At 45.5% G+C, this 21390-nt stretch overlaps 1 protein-coding gene across 1 annotated transcript in view; it reads left to right on the top strand.

Moving 5' to 3' along the window:
* The window catches only part of LOC115323545 (venom metalloproteinase antarease-like TtrivMP_A), a 195646-nt gene that overhangs the window by 119855 nt on the left and 54401 nt on the right, over positions 1–21390 (top strand). The window contains exon 4 of the mRNA XM_040217617.1: positions 1983–2109. Within this exon, the coding sequence (XP_040073551.1) occupies positions 1983–2109 (127 nt within the window). The remainder of the gene's footprint in view (positions 1–1982; positions 2110–21390) is intronic.

The following is a 21390-nucleotide window of genomic DNA, read 5'->3' as shown; positions in this document are numbered from 1 at the left end:
CTATATCAGTATGCTGACGATACTGTACTCTTGTCACGCCATATAGAATACGAAAAATCAATTTTTCTTCTCCAACGTGAAACCACACATTTGATTGAATGGTTTCAGCAAAATAACTTAAAAATTAAGAACACAAAAACACGCCTGGTGTGTTTCCGGAATTCGTTAAACGTTGTTATCCCAGATACGCCACTATTTTTACATTCATCAGTTTGTCCCTTGTGTAAATGCACTCCAGTGGGTTATGTGGACCATGTGAAATATCTAGGTATTAAATTCGATAGTGATCTTTCATGGAATGCGCATATGGGAACTGTATGTAAAAAAAGTTAGACGTGTTTCCTGTCTACTTTATAATATGAGATCACTTGTTCCACAATATGTTAAAAAGATGGTTATTAATGCTTTGGCACACATTGTTCTTCGCTAAGGAATAACCATTTATGGTGGCTGTTCTACGTTATGGCAAAAGAAAATTGACAATGTTTTGAGTGGAATGTTTAGAAGTATTATATGCGGCACTGATACCGAAACTAAACAACAAAAAATTCATCATGTTAATGTTCCATTATGTCATGCTCTGTTTACTCAGACGGTTGTTTTTTTTAAGATACTTTTGTGATGACATATTTAAAGTTCCCCACATTGCACCTCGGGAACTCAGACATACCACTCGTTTTGAGGTGCCGAGAATGTCAACGAGGTATGGCAGAAGACAACGAATATTTTATGTACCGGACATTTTCAACAGTATCCCTGAAAGAGTGTTAGACCTGGTTTGGAAAAAAAAGTTGAAACAAGCCCTACGAGACATATTTTAAATCAAGTGTGCGTGCACGAACCAGATTCATCTTCTGGACGCCTTAATCTGTGGTCTAAAGATTTTTTTCCTTAGGCCAGTGATATGATCTTTATTACAACCCAAGTACTGTGGCAACTTGACATGACCTGTGTTCAATTTATTTTTAATATTTTGATGTCTGTGTATGTGTTCTTCATATAATGTGACTATCCACATACCAACAACTCTGGACACTAATTTTACCAATGCTTCAATGTTATTTTTTCTTAAAACGTGTGTGTGTGTGTTTTATTTGCTAATGAGCTCTTCACAATGTTTAAATTAATTGATTTATAACTTTAATACTGGTGGTTTAGCCACACAAGCCAGTTCTGGCCTCGGCAGACTCGAATCATACTTCGTCGCATCCGAAAAATAAAATCATTATTATTATTATTACTATTACTGTTATTATTTTAAGATTGCTGTACGAATTCAGAAATAAGCTCTCAATTGAATATTTGCTTTTATAGCAAGTGTAGTTTAGGTAATTATGTTGTGTTAGACATAATGCATATAATCAAATAAACAGGCGTACCCAGTTAAAGTACGCCTCATCTGTCTGGAATCTCCATCAGTTATTTTTAGAAGATACGTTAGAAGCAGTCCAAAACCGCGCAGCACGGTTTATTCATCGAAATTATACCTTCCCTACTAGTATCACCACTCTTAAAGCTCAACTTGGTCTTCCCTCTTTCAAAACGCGTAGGACGATATCCGCCTTAAATATTCTTCATAAATTTTACTACCATCTTCCTTTCCAGAAAGCTTTGTACTGTATACCGGCTCCTCATATCCCCCGTTGCTTAGATAAATCCTGCAAACTATTTTTATCCACTCCCAGGACCAATACCTTTAAATTTTCACCACTGCAGCTTTCCGTTACCAATTGGAATAAACTGCCAGATTCAATAGTAACCATATCGGAAACTTCAAAACTTAGAGAAGCACTTGCCACCTTTTACGGCTCGTAACTGACGTTTTTGCTATCTTTTGTTTGTTTTTCTTGTTTGTACCGTGTACTTAAACCTTAGAAATACTGCCCGCCCCCCTTATGTAAAGCCCCATGTGGGCATTTAAGGGATAAATAAATGAAATGAAATGAAAGATGGCAGTCTTGTAATCTTTTTCTTTCTCTTAGAGAGGCATCTTGAGCGACACGCTGAGGATAGTCCCTCTTCATCTCTTGGTTCTAGCCCAAGAAGGGCCTATGGCGCACAAGATATTTGAGGTTGAAGCCTCAGCTCACGATGGAAATGACCACATTGGTAATGTGATGAATTAATCAGTTTACATAATTGAAATAGATGCCTGGAAACTACTCAGGTGCAGAATGACATTGTTATTAACAGCAGTTTTATATATTTTGTGATATTTTAGTTGGTCACTTGCCGATCACCGTAAAGTAACCTCACTATATAAACTCATACCAAAGAATGCATACATTTTTTAAAGTGCCCGATTTGACTTAGTTTCTTCATATTATTGCTGGAGCGTATTGACAAGATTTATGCAGTATCTGTCACGCTGGGTGTTTGGCAACAAAAATACAAAAGGTATTACCATGTCGCTTAGTGCTGAGGTATAATTTGAGTAAGCACAGTCGGACATTAGTTATTTCGTCCAGTGGAAAGCCGATGTTGAAATAAAAATTGGAAACCTTGCAGTAACTGCAGGCTTGACTCGTTCCAATGATTCCCAAACAAACAAACCGTAGTTAGTGCATGTTTCCGAATGTTTCCGTAATTGTCTTTCTTCATCGACATTTATTCCGGGGGCGTAAATCCATTCCAAGTCCGGGGGGGGGGGGGGGATACAGTTTTAATGGCAGCTATCTTAAATATAGCTTCCCACATAAAAAATGTAACGCAAAGAGAAAAACAAAACAGGCCCAGTTTTTTATATATATAGCTGTACTGAAAATTACGGTTTTGAGTGTCGGGGGTGCACTTATCATAAAAAGGTGATTTGGGAGTCTTGTTTAGTTTTTATACAGGTAAGGGTTTAAGTAAATTTGCATAACAGTTCGTCAGTGGGCATATTTGAAAATACGTGTTGATGCTAAGCTACCAGTAGGCTAAATTCAACACTCGCATGCGAAAATAGAAGTGTTTGAAAAGCTGGTCGTCTGACGTGTCCTCTTTAGATGAGTAATTCAGCCTGCGCAGTAGGGCGATAATAGTGTTGAGACCGACATGCTTTGGCTGCGCGTGCGTCGAAGAATTATCAAAGGCAAAAACCTGGCGGCCAATATTGAGAAGCCTGGGGTACGTCCTTAGGAGGAGTTAAAGCGCTGCAGGAAGGGTAGGATCTCAGCCACCACATCGAGCTGCGGTCATAGGCAAAGACAACTTCTCATTTGAGGACCGTAAAAAAACACGCCTGTTCGTTGTAGCCGGCCTTCGGACCAGGGCTCTGGGCTCACGGTAATTAAGGACTATTCGTAGACTGTTTTGCCGCCTCCGCTACGCTATCCAGAATGAAGACGCCACTACTGCGCTTGCGCAACGCTATCTTTGCCTGCAAAGTCCCGGATTTCATAGCGGGTTGTGGAGTACGTTGCGGGAGAGCCGCAATGATCTACGATAAATCTATTACCCATTTGTAAGGAAAAAAAAATAAACGGCCATGAGTGGTGGTATGTACCCTCTGAAGGAGTCGTGGTAGGTACCTTTTGAAGAGAGTCGGGCGTTCGCTTTTGGACAATGCAGTTCCGCTGAACCAAATTCACTCCAAGTCGTCAACACAATCGACTGGCGGATCATAACACAGTCTTACCATCCCACACACAGGAATAGGGCCATCAGAAACCGCGAAGTCACTGCCGGCTTTGGCTTTTCCTACATACCTGACATCCCGCGCCCATGACTGAGAGCTCGGCACCTCCTCCCCCCTTCTATAGGTCATAGCTGGTCGATAAGGGTCAGGAAAATAACAAATGATATCAGTAACTTTTTTGTCATAGAGGACATTGAGCAAGCCAGCACATCTAGTGGGAAGAAGAAAAGAGTAACCTCGGACGTCCGAGTTTATTTGGGCAACTCTTGCCGCAGTTCTCGTGAGCAACCTCCGGCTTTAAAAATCCAGCTGGCCAAAGGACCCGCCCTCAACTGATCTCTTACATATATGCTGGTTTTTAAATAACGATGGATGTTTCCGGGTAAAACTAAACTTTGTTCATATGAATGCTATCCCAAGACAGAGGCGGACGGAACGGAAAAAAATGATTTCTATTGAACTCTGGAATAAAGGAAACACATTAGGAATTACCTTTCGAGAGTTCAGTTGTATTTTTAAGCTTGGTCGATAATAGCGAAATCTATAGGAAATATAGTGATAGATAAATGGTTGAGTTAAGTAAAATAAACGTCTGAAAATTTATTTGTACCAAAAAACAGATAAAGCCTGGATTTATTTTCAACGTCAATGAATCAGTATGTCAAAGGAAGGTGGTAGTCCTCCCGAGTGACGATGTCAAAGAAGGGGACCGCTGACCGAGCGATAGGGCCACGTTCTGGTGGAGAGTCTTACCAATGAAGAGAGACGGAGGCGTGTATCGGATATATAAATGAAGTTTAATTTGACAGGGGTATAGTAGAGAATTAGGCGCTATGTATCATGCAAAACATCACGTAGAAACCAAACGGCGGATAGCACAGGTACGCACAGTATAACGGTTTACAACTTCATGCTCGGGGTTGCCTAGACAGTTCTAGAAAAATACTACATTTAAGAGAGTCCAAATGGTAAACTAAAATAGAAGAATAGGTGAGTGCAAAGAAAAAGTCTCATCTGGCGTAGAGGTGCTGGCGTCTCCCTTCGCGGTCCGTCCGAGGTGGAAAAGTTCCGGCGGGTGCATTGGCACACCGTGGGCGCGGCTCACTGGCCTCGCACGCCCACTTTTTTACGGTCCCAAACTCACTGGAAGCTTCGTCCGGTGCCTGGCGTAGGGCAGTCAACAGGGTCTCGCCGCATCCCTCGACGTCACAATGCGTCCGTCCGCCTTAGAGCTCTCTCTCGCACTGCCAGTCCTGGCTACCCGCGGTTCCCGCACTCTGTCTGTTCCAACGGTAGGTTGTTGCCCCCTCGGTCTGACCCCTGACCCTAAAGCAGGGTTCTTTGAAACACTAAGACCTGCCAGGCAATTGGAATGCTGAAGTAAAACACATTCCAACAGCGAGCCGCCAGCTCGCCTCGTAAATCTGGGGCTGTGTATACCAACAGAACACCGAATATGCGGTCGCTTCAACGAAGCGCTCCCTGCGTAACCTGACACGCGCCTGGTCGCGAGCTCATCCACCGAATGCGGTCGTTTACTTTTCTGGCCATTATTCTTCCGCAGACGTCAGCACGGCTCCTGCCGGTTTCTGGAACAGCCGGGTTCTGTGACACAGTAGGTGGGCGTTGTTCAGTAATTGTTACGGGAATTCATTGTAATCTGGGTTTTGTATATGATGAGGTTATTTCGGAGGTATTGGTATTTCGTGGTGTATTGTTATTTTGATAAATCTGTAGTTTTTGTTTTGTTTGTATAAGTTCGTATTATTAAGAGTGAACTCCTTAGCGTTTTGAATCTGTGGCTTCAACACTCATGCGCTCATTTTCAAGCTGTGTACTTTCCTCACTTTTATATTTTCTGAATTTCGAGCAAAAAAAAAAAGTACTTATAACGGAAACTAAAATATAAATGAGAGAGTACGCGGAAACTAGGTCTATCGGTCGTTGAATCTTACATTATTTTATTCGAAGTCTCGAGACACAGCGGACGCAATTTCCTGCCTTAACTACTTCTTTGGCAGTAGTGAATTCGGCGAGGTTTATCTCCTTCTGCTTTGTCGACATTTTCATTGGCATCCTAGAGTATTCTTCCAGCTTTTACTTATTAGTGTATATCGGTATTCCAAAATGTGATAAATTGAAAACAAAAGGAATAGTGGTTCTCTCGCCAGCGGTAAGCCGCTGGTTCCAAAACGTTGTGGTCGGTTGGCCTTGCTGCGTACACGACCCGGAAGAATAACACGGGTCCAACGGTTTCAACAACAAGAAACTACAATGAATTGGACAAGGACGAGGCGATAGAATACACGAACATCGTTAACGGCAGTGAATCCGGGCAACGACTCCTAGTGCGCCGCCTCTGAACCGTCTTATCAAGGCGGCGCTCGCGATTTGCGTGCGGCCATCTCGATTCCGCCGCCACGTGGGAATGTTTCCCACCTGTGGGCCCGTAGGCGGGCAACTGGGCTGGGGAGCCGCCAGGGTGTCCCACAACGTTCGTGCCTGGTTCATGATTTGCGTGAGCTTTGCATCCGGGTGTGCGTTGATGTAATCGAGAGGCATCATATTTTTTTACGGCGGGATTTTTTACACGGGCGACTAGAACTGCAAACAACCTTCTTTTTAAAACCCTAAAATTAGGTTGTAAAAATGTCGCGGGTGACCTGCTAAGATATGTGACCGTTAAACATACAGGTCTTATTTTTGGACATTATAGTATATTTTCGTAAAGAACAGTTCACTTTTTTTGGTCGCTTTGTGTTATCCGAGAACCAGCAATGAAGAAAGTGGCGAAATTCAGAGGTATCGAGGCCTGATTGCGTGACGTTTTATTTTTGTCCTCATCCAAAAATATTGAAAGTTCCCCAAGGTGCCTGTACCAGAGTAGGGGTCAAATATTAATGATTAAAAAAAAAAACAGTATCAAACGATTTTGATGTTGAACGAAAAAATGACTTCAAGAGAACAGAAGAGCTAGGCTGTACCGGTGACTAACGATCGGGCCACGCTAGGTGAAAAAAAGATACGCAAGGAGGTGAGGATACGAGAGGATAACAAATAAACAAAACTAAATGTAATACCGGAGTAAGCTCAGCCAAGCACGGCAACCCCAAGACCAATAGAAACACACTCCAAGCTCCAAGTTATGGACTTCATGCGAGACAGAGATTAACGCACCCCAACTCAACAACCATAAAAAAAAAGAACTTTAAGAATCATTGTAAAAAAGAGGGAAGGCAACTCAACGCTAACCGAACAAGAAAAGCAAACGATTGAGCGCTAATGCTACCGCTTCACTACACGGGATCACCCACCAAAAATCGAACAGCGAAAGAAGCAAAGCTATAGAACCTTCAAAAGTTCCCCACTTGGCACTACAGTGCGAGAGGCTCAAGACGAGCGGCCAAAGAAACGAGTCATAAGTTGCCGGTAGAGTCAGAGTCCCAGCGCTGCCAGAAGTCTGCAGTCGTCGGGCACAGAAGGGGTTCGTCTAAGTGTTCAAACTGTTCGTCGGACGCTCGAACAGGAGTCGTTACCACACACCACACTCACGCTCCCATCAGCACACGCAGAAACGAAGCAAACTCGACAGGCAAGATAAAAACTTCAAATGAAGAAAAAAACAAAAAAAAACCGAGACTCACGTGCAGCGACAAAACACGTCGCTAGCAGCGGCCCGGCCCGCTCCGGGGTTCTATCTTTGTTACAAAATTCTCCTACATAGGCTCTTCGACTGACCAACATACTGACCCCGGTTTTGCGGGTAAACCATCTTTCCAGAAAAAAAAATATCTGGCCGATATCGACCCACATGGCAACACCTATTACATTTTCCCGCAACCAAACACACGTGCGGATTCATTTCTCTGTACGAGTTCAGAAACAACAATTATCTCCAATGTACAGAAAGAAAGGAAAACGTCGGGGAGAACGGAGATTAAAATCGGCGCCACGCTCCCTCGGATGGATAGATGGATGGATGAATCCGGCTGAGCCCTTTGATCGGGCGGTAGCTTACGCCACCTAGCCATTTTGTTTTACCATTTGAGCTTAGAATCTCTTGTCCGCAGCGACACTTAAATATGTGCGGAAAGAAAATCATCCAAATAAAGAAAAATGAAGAATCGCTTGAATTTGTGACAGTGCCTTTACCTTCTCTGTAATTCTTATTACAAGAACGTTCTGTGGACAACTGGATGAAGTCAATCTTCGACGAGGAGGATGGGCTCGAGTCCCTCCTTGCTTTTCCTACGTCTGTGTTTTGCTTCTTCTTTGACCCACCGATACTGACAAGGGCAGGGGGGTTGCCCGTGTAATTTTTAGGGGGCAAACTTGCACGGCTGTACGACACGAGAGTGCTCGACACGAGAGTGCTCGACACGAGAGCGCACGACACGAGAGCGCACGACACGAGAGCGCCGACGGGAGAGCGCGCGACGGGAGAGCGCTGCGGCACGAGGGCGCACGACGGGAGAGCACCGCGACACCAGAGTGCCTGCCATTAGAGCGCGCGTCACGGGAGCGCATGTGCGCGCCTTGTTTTCTCGAATCGAACGCTTTACGCCATTTCATAGGTTGAGTACGCAGACCCGTGGGAAGACTAAAAAATAAAATTTCCGCAAACTCGTAATGAAGACGCAAGATACAGAGTTTCGGAAATATAGTTGTTTATCAATTGCTGTTCCATAGTATTAAAGAAAATGAAAGACTGCATTACTGCGCGAAACCACGGAGGTACTCTAGCATGAACCTTTGATCGTACTCTTTAACTAGCTTGCTCAGATTCTTTGCTACGCGAACGTAGGTGGCTTTCCTGCTCCTTTGAGGCTCTCCGCGAAGTACATCCGACAGCTTCTGCTCTGTAAAGCTCTGCTCCCTTAGAAATGCGGCCACTAGCTTGTACGTGACCGGATGATGCAGCCTCAAGGATTTCTGGAATGCATTGTGCCAGGACTCGACGTGATTGTTGGTCCTCGGGAGCCCTTCGGAGATCCGTTCGTAGCAGCTCCAGAAGTCATGCGGGAAAAGTGCTGGCCTATGCGAGCGGCTCCTTCGATGCTGGAGCCCACGAAGTAATCGAAAATTTTGTTGAGGCTGTCGTCTGTTGAGGAAGCATCATCTTGGTGCTCTTCCAGGCCGGACAAAAGCAAATGAAAAATGATGATAATTACAAAAGCAAAGCACATAAATTCTAGTGCTAAGACCAGATTTAACGAGAGCCAATCCTGACAAGTAACGGAAATCAGTCTTGAACGACGTTGATATGAAGCCCGCCAGTACTAAAATTCCCTTTACCTCGTCGAAAAAACGCCAGTGCCGTTATCATGCTCACTCTTCTGTGGAAGTCACCGTTCTCACGATATTTGCGCAGAACATTTCATACCTGAGAGGTCAATGTTTATTTGTTATTTTGACTTATTTTCCTGATGATGAGGCGCTCCTAATGCATCCGGCGAACAAACGATTGTTTGAGGAGAGAAGCAGCCCGTCACTCTGGCTGTCGGGAACACGGACTGAAAAGCTCGCTTCGCCGCCACTTCAAAATTCATCAATAACGTCTGAGGTGACAGTCGGGGGCAAAGTTCCTTGAGTGTTCTGAAAACGCGGCCGTAGGCTTCCTGGCTCCGTTTAGTCATCAGGCAGTAGACTAGCCGTAGCACCTTGCCATAAACAAGCCCGTGGATGGTATACACCTGCAAAGTAAGGACGCCCTTCTTGGAAGCGACATGATAAGATGGAAGTGTCGCACTGTAGTCACATACATATTTTGAGAACACAAATTTAAAACCACCAGGTCTTAAATATGTAGAGCAACATAGGCGTGCGTCGTACCTGATGGAAGAGCGACGGCGAGACGTCGAAAGTGCCATCGCCGAACCAGTCAGCGTACTGGTTGAGGAGTCGAAGGTTCTCGTCCGTCGCTTTGTCTTGTGCGCTAGAGTAATACAGCAAGAACTATCGCCCGTCTGTAAGCGATTCAAGCCAACTGGGGATGTTGATTTCGCGAATGTGCTGTGGAGCAGGCAGCGGCATGTTTAAGGCGCGGCGTGCCCTTTGTGCTGAGCGGGCCAAGGCGCTTACCGAGGGAAGCTGCAGCCGCTCAGAACTCGAAATAAAAATCGTGAATTTTGTACTCTTAGGGAAACCACGATAGAAAGTAATTGGGGTTGTTGGAGAGAAAGAGAGAGAAAACAAACTTTTATTTTTATCTCTTTTAGTCCAGGTCGTTGTCTATAAATTCATAGTATTCCTTGTGATGACGAATATGATTATCTAAACCACTTGCAAATAATCGTGACGTTTAGTTAGTATTCTCGTGAAATATCTCTGCTTACTCGCTAGGCCACTGGTAGCTTGCACATTCATCATTCGCGGTTGATAATCGGTTGCCCTGGCTTTCTCCTTGACCGCAACAATAACCTCCTCTGCCCGACAGACATCGGGAATCGACAGGTGACCCTGGTGCTCACCGGTGGTCTGCGCAAGTGAACAGACATATTAAAAGCATGTTATTATAAAAATGGCACACTGAAGGCGACTCGGCGGTGGCGCACTAAAGGCGGCGTACGTAATAGCTCAATCGTATAATCGAGTTCTGGCGAATGAAAATTTCTAGAGACAGACGTTTTATGGTACAGTAACCGTTTGCTTACCTTGACGAGGGTCAGTGCACTGTCCCACCCCGCTGTTGTGGCTGGACCGCTGCAGATTTTTTTTCAGCACCTCCATGTCCTCTGTCCGGTGATCTCGTTCAGTCGATCCAGGCGAAACGAATAATCATTGTGTTGCAAAAGCGGATGATCTTTCTTAGTCTTCGTGATTGATAGTATTTCCATAGAGTAATATAGTAAACGTAAAGAGAGGACACAGGAGCCGATTCGCGGCCCAGATAGTGCGTTTAATACCCTCCGCTACGTGGCGCGTTTCTGCAATTTGGTTAAAATTAATTAAAACTCTTTCTGTGAAAAGTATTTATGTTTTAAATGGTAATGCTTTAAAATTGTTTAAAGTACTTAAAACGACTAAATAGTTTAAATCAAATACGTCACAAAAACCACGTGATGAATGGCGCCTGCCATGGCCTGCCTGCCTGCACGCCGTCGCCTCTGCATCATTTTGCATGGCCTCTGCTCGTCCCTGCGTCGTTCGTCTGTGCCGTGCGTGCCGTCCATTTGTGCTTTCTGCTGCATCATGTTCGGTCGACTTTGCATCAATCAAGGTGACGCATGACCGCAAGCGTACTCGCATGCTCGGCGTGAATTCGTGGAGCCGATCGGTTCGAGCTTCTCGCGCTGTTGTTTCTGCCGGGCTGCCTGGCTGCACTTGAACGTGTGTGCATGTTGATTTTCGATGAGATTGTTTAAAAAAAAAGAATTTAACTTAGGACCCTGCACACGACATTGTCCATGGGTTTACAGATGACGGTGTTTAACGAACCTCTAACATTGCAGAAAGAGCCTTCGTTGTTATGCTGTCTGAAATTTCCAGGAGGTGCGTTTAGCCCCTTGCATACACTGTTGTGCACACTCCAACAACGTCTTCTGTTTAACGCAGTCTCCTCATTTCTCTCATTCGGGAGCTTAAAGGGGAGGTGCAACAATATTCAATTGGAATGTTTTTCGCTTTACACGAGCTTACTGGCACTAGTGGGACTCAAGGATACTCGCACGCAACGCCACTGACCAAGAAACTCCTTTGTTGCGCTGTTTTTTCGAGGACAAAACCGAGTGTTTTTATTCGATTTCTCCTTCGAAAAACCTGATCACGTAGCTGGGCGCTAGCAGTACCGCCCAGTGACGATATTTGAATACCGCTCATAGATTGCACCCGAGCATGGCGTGGACACTCGATTTGGGCTCGTGATAATCGATAGCTCGAGAAACATTCGGGTAGTGTTCTGTGTCCAATCGCTGCAATGACGACAACAGCCGAACCATAACAATGTCTGGAACTCAGCGCGTGTCCTGTGCCTTGCCAACCCCTGCACATGGCTACGATCAACATTGGCGGCATATAATCAGCTCCAGATCACGGGGCCGCTTGTTCTGGCTGCGAGTTGAGGGCGTGAGCTCTGCTCGTTTTTCTTTATTTTTTTCTGCGACTTCGATTGCGTGTGGTGAAAACTAACGGGTATTTCACAGATCATTAATGTCAGGGATTCGTTCCTAAGCGGTATTTGCGCAAAATACAAATATCAGTGCACCGCCCCTTTAATACTGTTGACTTCACAGTAAAGCTGTGGTCTGTGGTTAGGGGGCTTCAAGCGTAAGCTTGGTGTGTGTGGTGATAAGTTTTTTTGTGAAGTTGACAACGAGCACGTTTACTTTGTATTTGATGTTCCGCACCTTCCCAAAACAACCAAGAACAATCTCCAAGCCCACAAACTTTGCATTGGAAATTAGGTTATTGAGTGGTCTTCTATTGTTAAACTTTATTGTTCTATCCATGAGATGAGCTTGCAATTGGCTCCGAAACTTACTGAGAGACACATTTTTTCAAGAACCTTTCTGTAACATGGAAGAAAATTGTGCCCCACACGTACTGAGTGCCTCAATCTTCTTGCAATCATATCCCTTGTTTATGCCAAGGAACTTCCTGAGGCAGCCATGGCTACAGCTTATTTCTGTGATAGACTGTGCATACTTTTTGATCCTCTAAATAACTAAAAAATTCAAGAAGACAGGGCAGAAGTTGCGTCATGCCATTGTGAAGGGAGAATCTGAAATACTTGATTTTCTCCACCAGTAACTCGGATGGATTTCAGCCTGGCGGTTCCAAAGTAGGAGGCAGCCATAAGCAATCATTGAGTGGCAAGTTACTATAAAAAGTGTCCTCATGCTCTGGGATGCGCTTTCAAGCAGCCATGACTTTAAGTTCTTACTTACACGACGCCTGCAGCAAGCCACACTTGAGAACGTTGTTGGAGCTATATACAACAAATGCTGGGCTGCAACACAAACCCAAATGTGCATCAGTTCACCTCAGGACTAAAACACCTCTGGATGAAGAAACTGTTCAAACTTTCGGACAATGAAAACATAGAGGATGACAAGGCTGACCTCCTAAAGGAGTTTCAAATATCTTCGCACCATGAAAGTTTAATTTCAGGCATTGTAGAACGTCTTCCAATTGATAACTTCCCGCCACTAGAGGATATTTCTGAGCTGGCATCAGACATCAGGTCTAACATAAATGATGACCCGTCCACTTTTTTATTACGTTTGGGGCTATTTGATCAAGCTTTTGCTTGAACAGACAACTTACAGGTGTGGCTGTTCTCAGCTGCTATCGGATGAGTAATAACTTGACCAGGCCTCACCAGTACTGTCTTGTTCCTAAAGCATACCACGTGCCTGGAAAATTCTTCGGGAACTTAGTAGTACCATCACAGGCTGCCTTTTATTTCATTCAGCAACTAGAAAATCACTTTCTTCCCATACTAGAGAGTGTGACACATGTTCGAGGAGTGTGTTCCGCCTTGTATGGCACACTTTGAGGTCTGGGTGGTTTTAGCCTTTGCCCAGAGGAGTACCACAAAGGGTTTTTGAAATTGTTTTGCAGAATACGCTTGTGTTGACATGTTTGATTTCTTCAAAGGAATTTGGACAAGTTCGGTTGCACTCTTCAGTGGCTAGTAAGAACGAGACAGGCTTAACTGTTAATAGTGTATTAACAGAGGCGGTGGCCAAACCAAAAACAAAAAAGTGCTTATTTAGTGGGCGGTGCAGCCTGCTCTCCAAATATTTGTTTCCCCTTTTTCCAGCGCATCTGTATCACGGCTTCCTAACAAAAATATTTGTCCACTTTCTACAAAGTTTAGATAGAAAATAGTGTATAGAGGCTAACAATATTTGAAAGAAAATGTATCCACTTTTGTATCCACTGTCCATAGTTTTTTAGCCGCTTTTTTCTGAAGCCATATTTCTTTTCTGAACAATTTCGGGGAATGTTTAGGGACGTTGAATCTTGTCAGATTTCGAACAGAGTTCTCATTGTTTGGTAATGGCTCGCCCGCAGTGAGTTTGAGGCTATGCAAATTTGTGTTTTTTTATATTTGCCGGAAATCGGGAATTTTGTACTATCCGGCGTGTGCTTTGCACTGTTATTATACTCTTATGACTGGTAACGATAGCGATGTCTTATTTATTTTTGCACTTACTTCCCGTACCCGAGTCAGCGTGAAAGTGAATGTATCATACAGCATGTTCTCCGTGGTTAGGTTCTGTTAACTTGGTTCCGCTAAGAATCTATTACGAAGTGTACGAGACGCCGAAGTCCTTCATATTCATTTATTTTTGTGAGTATCGATCTCTTTCGTATAAAACATACAGAGCTTCTGAAGTAAATCTTGTATACATGAATATGCTCCAATAAAATATTTTCGAACCACTTACTGTTGTTGACCCCAAAATGCTCCACTAGCCAGGAGTCAATGCGGCGATAGTGTAACTTCAACGCTTTACAATAGAAAAAGAACAAGAAATATATATACTTCTGCTTTGTGAAGTAAGTTGAAATATTGTTTGACACATTTTGCACGAACTCTATCGTAAAAAATAAAGAAAAAGTGCGTCAGTATTAAAAAAAAGAAACAAACAAAAAAAAACAGCTGCTTCGGGAGTCAAGGAGCTCCCGAGAGCCGAGCGAGGCGGGGAGGAAAGAGAGAGAGAGAAGGGTACCGGAGAACCGGAGCAGAAACGCCCAAACCGAAACCGAAACTAACTTGACCGGAAACGAAATCAGATTATACTTAATACCGCCCGCTAGGAGCGCTACCTGTCACTGGTCTATCTGGGCCGCTGGGGCCTATGGCAGTGTCCGCTCTTTACCTTGTGTATATTACTCTATGGTATTTCCACGTCCTGAACAGCACTCCGTTGGAAGACTCGACTTAGTCGTCACAAACGCCCGTAGTGCCCAGCTCCCCTTTTATATGCGCCTTTATACCCACGGTTGACGGTTGCTCCAACCTTGGAAGGATTTCTCCCAATGACGATAGGTGTTATTTGGAGGACAGTTTGACCTCTGTTACGTATGAACAAAGACCGACCAACATGGAAGTTGTGACCTCTTTCACGGTATCTCTAAAATCGCGCCTTGGAATTTCGCGTGTGCCTCATTAGAAAAGTTGGGTTAAACCTGAACGTTTAACGCGCTTTCCAGTGAAAGAACACAAAAGCTGTCCTCCCCAATGCTTGTTTTTTCTTCGTTCAGTTTTGTGCGACGAAGAGGTCGTCGTTCCATTGTTCTCTAAAGTCATTTTCGAACCTGTGAAAAGGAGCAGCCCTTTGTTCAGAGATAAGTGGAAATTGATAAAGGGCTTACGGTTCATGTTGTCATGAACTGCATTACGTTTTTCAGTGTCAAACGTTCTTCAAACAAGGCAGTTGATGTCCAGGCGACCTGGTGATAGTTATTCATGATATGCGAACGCAAAGTGAGGCGGAAAATTTAAATACCGTGAAGCCGAAGAAAAACTGCAGAAGAAGACGTCTCTAACTCAGCTAACCCGTTTCTAGCAGGACGAAGAAGTTGTATGGAATATGACCTCGTCCTTTTTCAATAAAACTTTGGTTGGGGCTATCGATTAAGAGGTTAAAAGGCGCGAACAAACAGGACGAAAAAAGACGCACGTACGACATGGCGCCTGTCCGGGTGAGAGAACGTTTGCATGTTCCCTCACCCAATCGTTAAGGCACCGGCCCGTCTGTCCGATGTATTTATCACCACAGGACATGGAAATCTAATACACGCACTCTTTGCAGCAGGTTACATAATTGGTCGTGTGCTTTTTCTGGCCAAGGGGCGCTGGACCGGGGTTGTTGACTTTTCTACAAATAGAAGCTAATTTGACCGTGCACGAAAACACTACGTCGGTGTTGAAGCCGAGCGCAATAGATTTCAGGCGATGTGAGGTGTTATGTATGTAGGGGATGCATGTGAAGCGTGACTTAGGAGGAAGGGGTTTGGACTTGTGCCCCGCGACAGGTCTTTTGATTGTTGTTTCAATCAGGTCTCTAGGGTATCCTGCCAGATAAGGAGACTGATCTGCTTGGATAGGGTGTGGGCGGAAAGGTGCTCACAGGATTTAACTTTGGTTGATGCAGTTAGGTTTCAAACGATCCCATTTTTTACATTCCTCGAGTGTGAGCTGTTGAACGCAAGAATGGGCTTAGAGAACCTCTGCTGGTGAGCCCAGCAGATACCTTTGCTAGTTGGTGAGGGAGCATGCAAACGAGATCAAGAAAGCAGCCTCCGACACTTCGGGGATTAGTTACCACCCGATTGCCAAACATACCTCTGAGTGCAGCGAACCCTGTTCGGCTGACCTTGCTTCGACCACCAGGATTGGAGGTCACGCCTCAAGATACGGACAAGAGATCATGGCAGCCTTCGCCATGCACCACAGTCAAAACAACTTCGGGTCGCCCTCTATAGGCTTATCCAGGAGGGAGATAAGCTTCTTGGGACCAGAGCTGAGGTCCTTTGTTTCCGCAGCTGCAAGCGATTAGATGTTACCCTCACGGGATCGTCCTTCAATCTCTTGCCTCTACACCCTCTCCCATCGCTTTTTTCCCTTTTCAGTGTGGCGTCTTTCACCCTCCCCTCCTTAACCTATATATGCAAACTTCGCGTCAATAAATGTTGTTGCTAGTTGGAAGTCTTCGTTGTCCTTCCCCTATTTTTATGTATCTTCCTCATACTCAAAGACGTAGTCTTCAGTTGAACTGCAGCAGTATAGTGGGGCAGGCAATCTGCATTTATCACCATCCCGTGACAGGAAGATACGTGGATCTACGAAAATCGTAACTGATCTAGTTGCTCAATCGGAAGATATTTTGTGCTTGTAATGACTGGTCTATCCAATAAATTACAATACTGGCCATCGCGTATACATCAAAGGGTGAGGCGGTTACGATAAGTATAGATCGTCAGCCAAACTAAATGGTTGCCTTTTCTTCGGTCCAGACGTGATTTTGACCTAGAGCGATGTGCATCCCCTGCTGGGCCTGTCCTATTGAGGGAGATGCTATCGAGCGGTCCTTTGGCGGCTTGCAAAACAGCACTCCTTTCAAATAACTTGTTCTCCACGTGTTTCATATCTGTTGGGGGATCGGTATATATATGCTACACTTTCAGACATTTAATTCACGCAATTTTTGCTTCTCTCAGCTCATAAGGCCACTTGTATCTTGATAACCATGAAATTGTTTCTTGGTTATTTCTTGTGCAGTTTAATCTTGGTATACGTTATGGCTTTTTTTAAACACACTACTGAGGCAAGAAAAAAAAAAGACGTAGTGGGATGCGAATTCCTAGTACAGCCTCATTATAATAAATATATAAAAAAACGGAATAAATTTCCGGCATTAGACTTATGCCTACATATTTATAAAGTAACCTATCTTCAATTAACCAAATAAACACTTCTTAGAAGTGTAGTAACTAGCGATAGATGGCGCCACGTCTCCTAGCGGTGCCGCGTTTTGAGGACGAGCGCGGAGCGCGCGGAATAAAAGATCATTCGTTCGAATCTCCATGCTGGCTGATGCGTAATGCTTCCTACATGGTGGCAGCGATTTAAGCCAAATTAGTTCGTAGCGGTTCAAAGAAACGAAACGACGCTGGACAGTAGGCCCGGAGAAGGTGGCGACCGCGAAGAACGCCAAAGTGAGCGAACGGCGACCACCATGACAAGCCTACTACCACCGCCGAAACCGCTAGACATGGCAAGCGAACCCTGGAACGCATGGAAGAAGTGGCTAATGGAATTCGAGCTGTTTGCGGTAGCAACGCACCTGATGGACCAACCTGACAAAGTGCAAGCAGCAACACTTCTCGTCTGCATCGGAGAAGAAGGTAGGCGAATTTACACTACCTTCACATTCGATAACGAGGAAGACAGAGAGAAACTCGAGGTCCTGAAGAATAAGTTCGCGGCGCACATGAAGCCAGCGATCAACCTCACGTACCACGAATTCATCTTTGGGAAAAGAGACCAAAAGGAAGGTGAGAAGTTTGATGAGTGGTTGACGGAACTGAGGGTGCTTGTACGCAACTGCGAGTACGGCGACGTCAAAGAACGTATGCTAAGAAGCCGAATAATACTCGGAACTAAAGACCGGCAGTTGCAGCAGAAACTGATTAACGACAATCCTACCTTTGACAAAGTCCTGGAGATATGCCGAACAAGGGAACGAACTGAAGAACAGTTCAACGAAATCCACGGAAAGGACGAGCGACACGAGGACCCACTGACAGTAAAGGTGCTTAGAAGATCAGACCAAGCCACGTGCCACCCTTGCGGCTTTGTTCATCGCGCAAGCACGTGCCCAGCTACTGGAAAACAGTGCCTTAGTTGTGGCGAGCTAGGCCACTTTGCAAAATGCTGCAAGAGCGAGACCCACACACCAGACAGCCGTCACCGACGCCAGTCGAAAAAAGGCCGAAAATTTGATCCCAAAGTACGACAAGTAGAGCGCGAGGATACGGACGACAGCGATGAAGATTATCTGTTGTGCCATTTAACCGTAGATAAGATAGAGAAAGAAGTCCGATGGAGCGAGACAGTCACAATAGAAAAAGATAGCGTACGCTGCAAGCTCGACGCCGGGGCTAATTGCTCAGTCATCCCAGAAAGACTGATCCGTCTAATATGAAACAAAAAAGTCCGGAAGTGCGATACCACACTATCATCGTTTTTTGCCCACAAGAAAAAAGCATGTGGAATAACAACACTGACAGTGTCGAATGGAGCCAGAGCTGTCCAGGAGGAGTTCTTTGTGGTCAAGGAAGAGGTACCGGTGACGTTGGGAGGAGAACTGAGTGAAAAACTTGGAATGATCAAGCGTCTGGCTTCTGTGTCAAGAGAACACGAAGACACAAATGCAGCAGATACAAATCTTTGTGACCCTGCCGGACCATACGCGGACGTTTTCAGCGGACTGGGAAAGGTCAAGGGATTTGTGTACAACATGAAGGTGAAGCCAGGTTCACAAGGCGTCGTTCGCCCAGCCAGGAAGGTGCCTGTGGCACTGCAAGAAAAGGTCAAGTGCGAACTTCAAAGAATGGAGAACCAGGGAGTTCTGACAAAAGTAAAAGAACCGACAGAATGGGCCAGTTTCATGGTAGTTGTCGCAAAGAAGGACAAAGTGCGCATCTGCATGGACCCAGTTGACTTGAATCGAGCCCTGAGGAGAGAACACTACCCGATGACGACAATGGACGACATTGCCGTTCGAATCGCGGGAGCGAAAGTGTTCTCTGCGCTAGACACATCCTCGGGATTCTGGCAGATTGAACTTGATGAAGAGAGTTCAAAGTTGTGCACCATGAGTACTCCGTATGGAAGGTACAGGTTTAAGAGAATGCCCTTCGGAATAAGCACAGCACCTGAAGTTTTTCAGCGTGTCATGAACGAAGTACTAGATGGACTCACCGGAACAGCAGTCGTGATGGACGACATATTGGTGTGGGGAAAGACTCGCCAGGAACATGACGAGAATCTGCGACACTTGCTCCAACGCTGCCGTGAAGTGAATCTACGACTTAACCCAAAGAAGATCCAATTCGCAAAGACAGAAGTCCGCTACCTCGGACAAGTGCTGACTGGAGATGTAGTTGCTGTTGACCAAGAGAGAATCAAAGCCATACTGGAGGTCAATGAACCGAAAGATCGCAAGGAACTTCGAACATTTCTCGGAATGATCACCTACTTGTCGAGCTTCATACCACGACTTTCAGAGCGTGCGGCACCACTACGAGAACTGGTGAAAAAAGAGATTGCATGGGTATGGACGGTAGATCAACAAAGAAGTTTCGAAGACCTGCGAGACGCTTTGACGAAGGCACCAGTGCTGGCTTACTACACTGCAGAAAAGCCGATTACGCTGTCAGTCGACGCAAGCCAATACGGAGTAGGGGCCGTTATCACCCAAGACGGAAGACCAATAGCGTACTCATCGAGATCTTTGACAGCCGCACAAATGAAATATACGCAAATTGAGAAAGAGATGCTGGCCATTGTTCATGGTTGCAGCAAGTTCCACCATTACATATTCGGCCAACCAAACGTTACAGTAGAATCCGACCACAGGCCGTTACAGGCTATTTTCATGAAACCGTTGCACCAGTGCCCGATGAGACTGCAGCGGATGAAGATGGCTCTCCAAAGATACTCATTGGAAGTAAAATTCATACCTGGAAAAGACTTGCAGTTAGCGGACGCACTGTCACGGTTTCCCACAAAGGAAACAATGCAAGAAGAAGAAGAGAAATTTCAAGTCAACTCACTGGAGCACATATCTGTCACACAAGATCGGCTAAATGAAATAAGAGACGCAACTGCAGCCGATGTCCAGATGCGTCTACTGCGCGAGTATGCACAGACGTCATGGCCCGAGCAGAAAGAGCAAGTTCCTCAACTCGGAAGGCCATTCTGGTCCTACAGAGAGGAGATCTACGAGGAAGACGGCCTTGTGCTGCGGTCAAACAAGATAATAATTCCAACGGCCATCAGATCCAAGATTCTCAACTTGCTCCACACGGCACACGCGGGCAAAGACAAAATGAAGAGAAGAGCCCGAGAAATTTTGTTCTGGCCCGGAATCAACGCTGACATTGACCGCGAACATGACAAATGCAGCAAATGCGAGAAGTACAAATCAAGAAACGCCAAGATGCCACTCCTCAGCCACGCACTGCCAACGCTTCCTTGGCAATTGGTCGGGACCGATTTCTTCACTCATGAAGGAAAAGGCTACATAATCCTGGTGGATTTTTACTGATTTTATTTTGAGGTAGAAGAAATGAAAAGTACCACAGCTTCCAAAGTCAAAGAGTTCTGCCTTAAGGTATTCGCAACACATGGACTGCCGTTGAAACTTATAAGCGACAATGGCCCACCGTTTGGCAGCCAGGAGTTCAAGCAGTTCTTGGAAAACCTGAAGATAGAACAAGTTACGTCAAGCCCTTACCACGCTCGATCAAATGGCATGGCTGAACGAGCCGTGAGACAGGCCAAACAACTCTTGCGAAAGAGTGCCAATACTGAGGGGTTTTACCGCTCCCTCCTTGAGTGGCGCAACACTCCACGAGACGATGTCCTCCGATCGCCAGTACAGAGACTGATGAGCCGACCCACAAGAACACTGTTACCTGCGCGATCGGAACATTACCTGCCGGCTGTTGTGCCACCCAAGGCTGTCACACGTCGTCTCACAGAAATAAGGCGGCAACAAAAGGCGAACTACGATAGAAGCTCAAGAACACTGCCAGACATTGACACGGGTTCTACAGTCACCGTCTACAACACCCTGCGGCGCACATGGTAACCTGCCATAGTCGTGGGACATCCAGTGCCGAGGTCCTACGACATTTTAACCCCAGGGGGTCGGGTCCACCGAAGAACCCGTGAACACTTACGAACGGCGACGGATTCTCGACGAGAGCTGACCTCCACGGGGAAAGACACAGCCTGCACGGAACAGAGTCCCAGTGACTTTAACCAGAGTCAGCCTCACCCGGGACCGCGGCCGCAAAGAGGAACAAGGAAAAGAAGGCCACCACAACGATACCCCAACCACGTTGATGGTGACGCTCTACGCTGACTTTTCCAGAGAAAAGAGATGTAGTAACTAGCGATAGATGGCGCCACGTCTCCCAGCGGTGCCGCGTTTTGAGCACGAGCGCGGAGCGCGCGGAATAAAAGATCATTCGTTCGAATCTCCATGCTGGCTGATGCGTAATGCTTCCTACAAGAAGTTCAAGTA

Source organism: Ixodes scapularis, unplaced genomic scaffold (assembly GCF_016920785.2).
Source record: "Ixodes scapularis isolate PalLabHiFi unplaced genomic scaffold, ASM1692078v2 PGA_scaffold4__175_contigs__length_147842914, whole genome shotgun sequence".
In the NCBI taxonomy this organism is placed as follows: Eukaryota; Metazoa; Arthropoda; class Arachnida; order Ixodida; family Ixodidae; genus Ixodes; species Ixodes scapularis.
The sequence above is the reverse complement of the archived record's forward strand: the minus strand, read 5'-3'. Positions and strand labels throughout refer to the sequence as shown.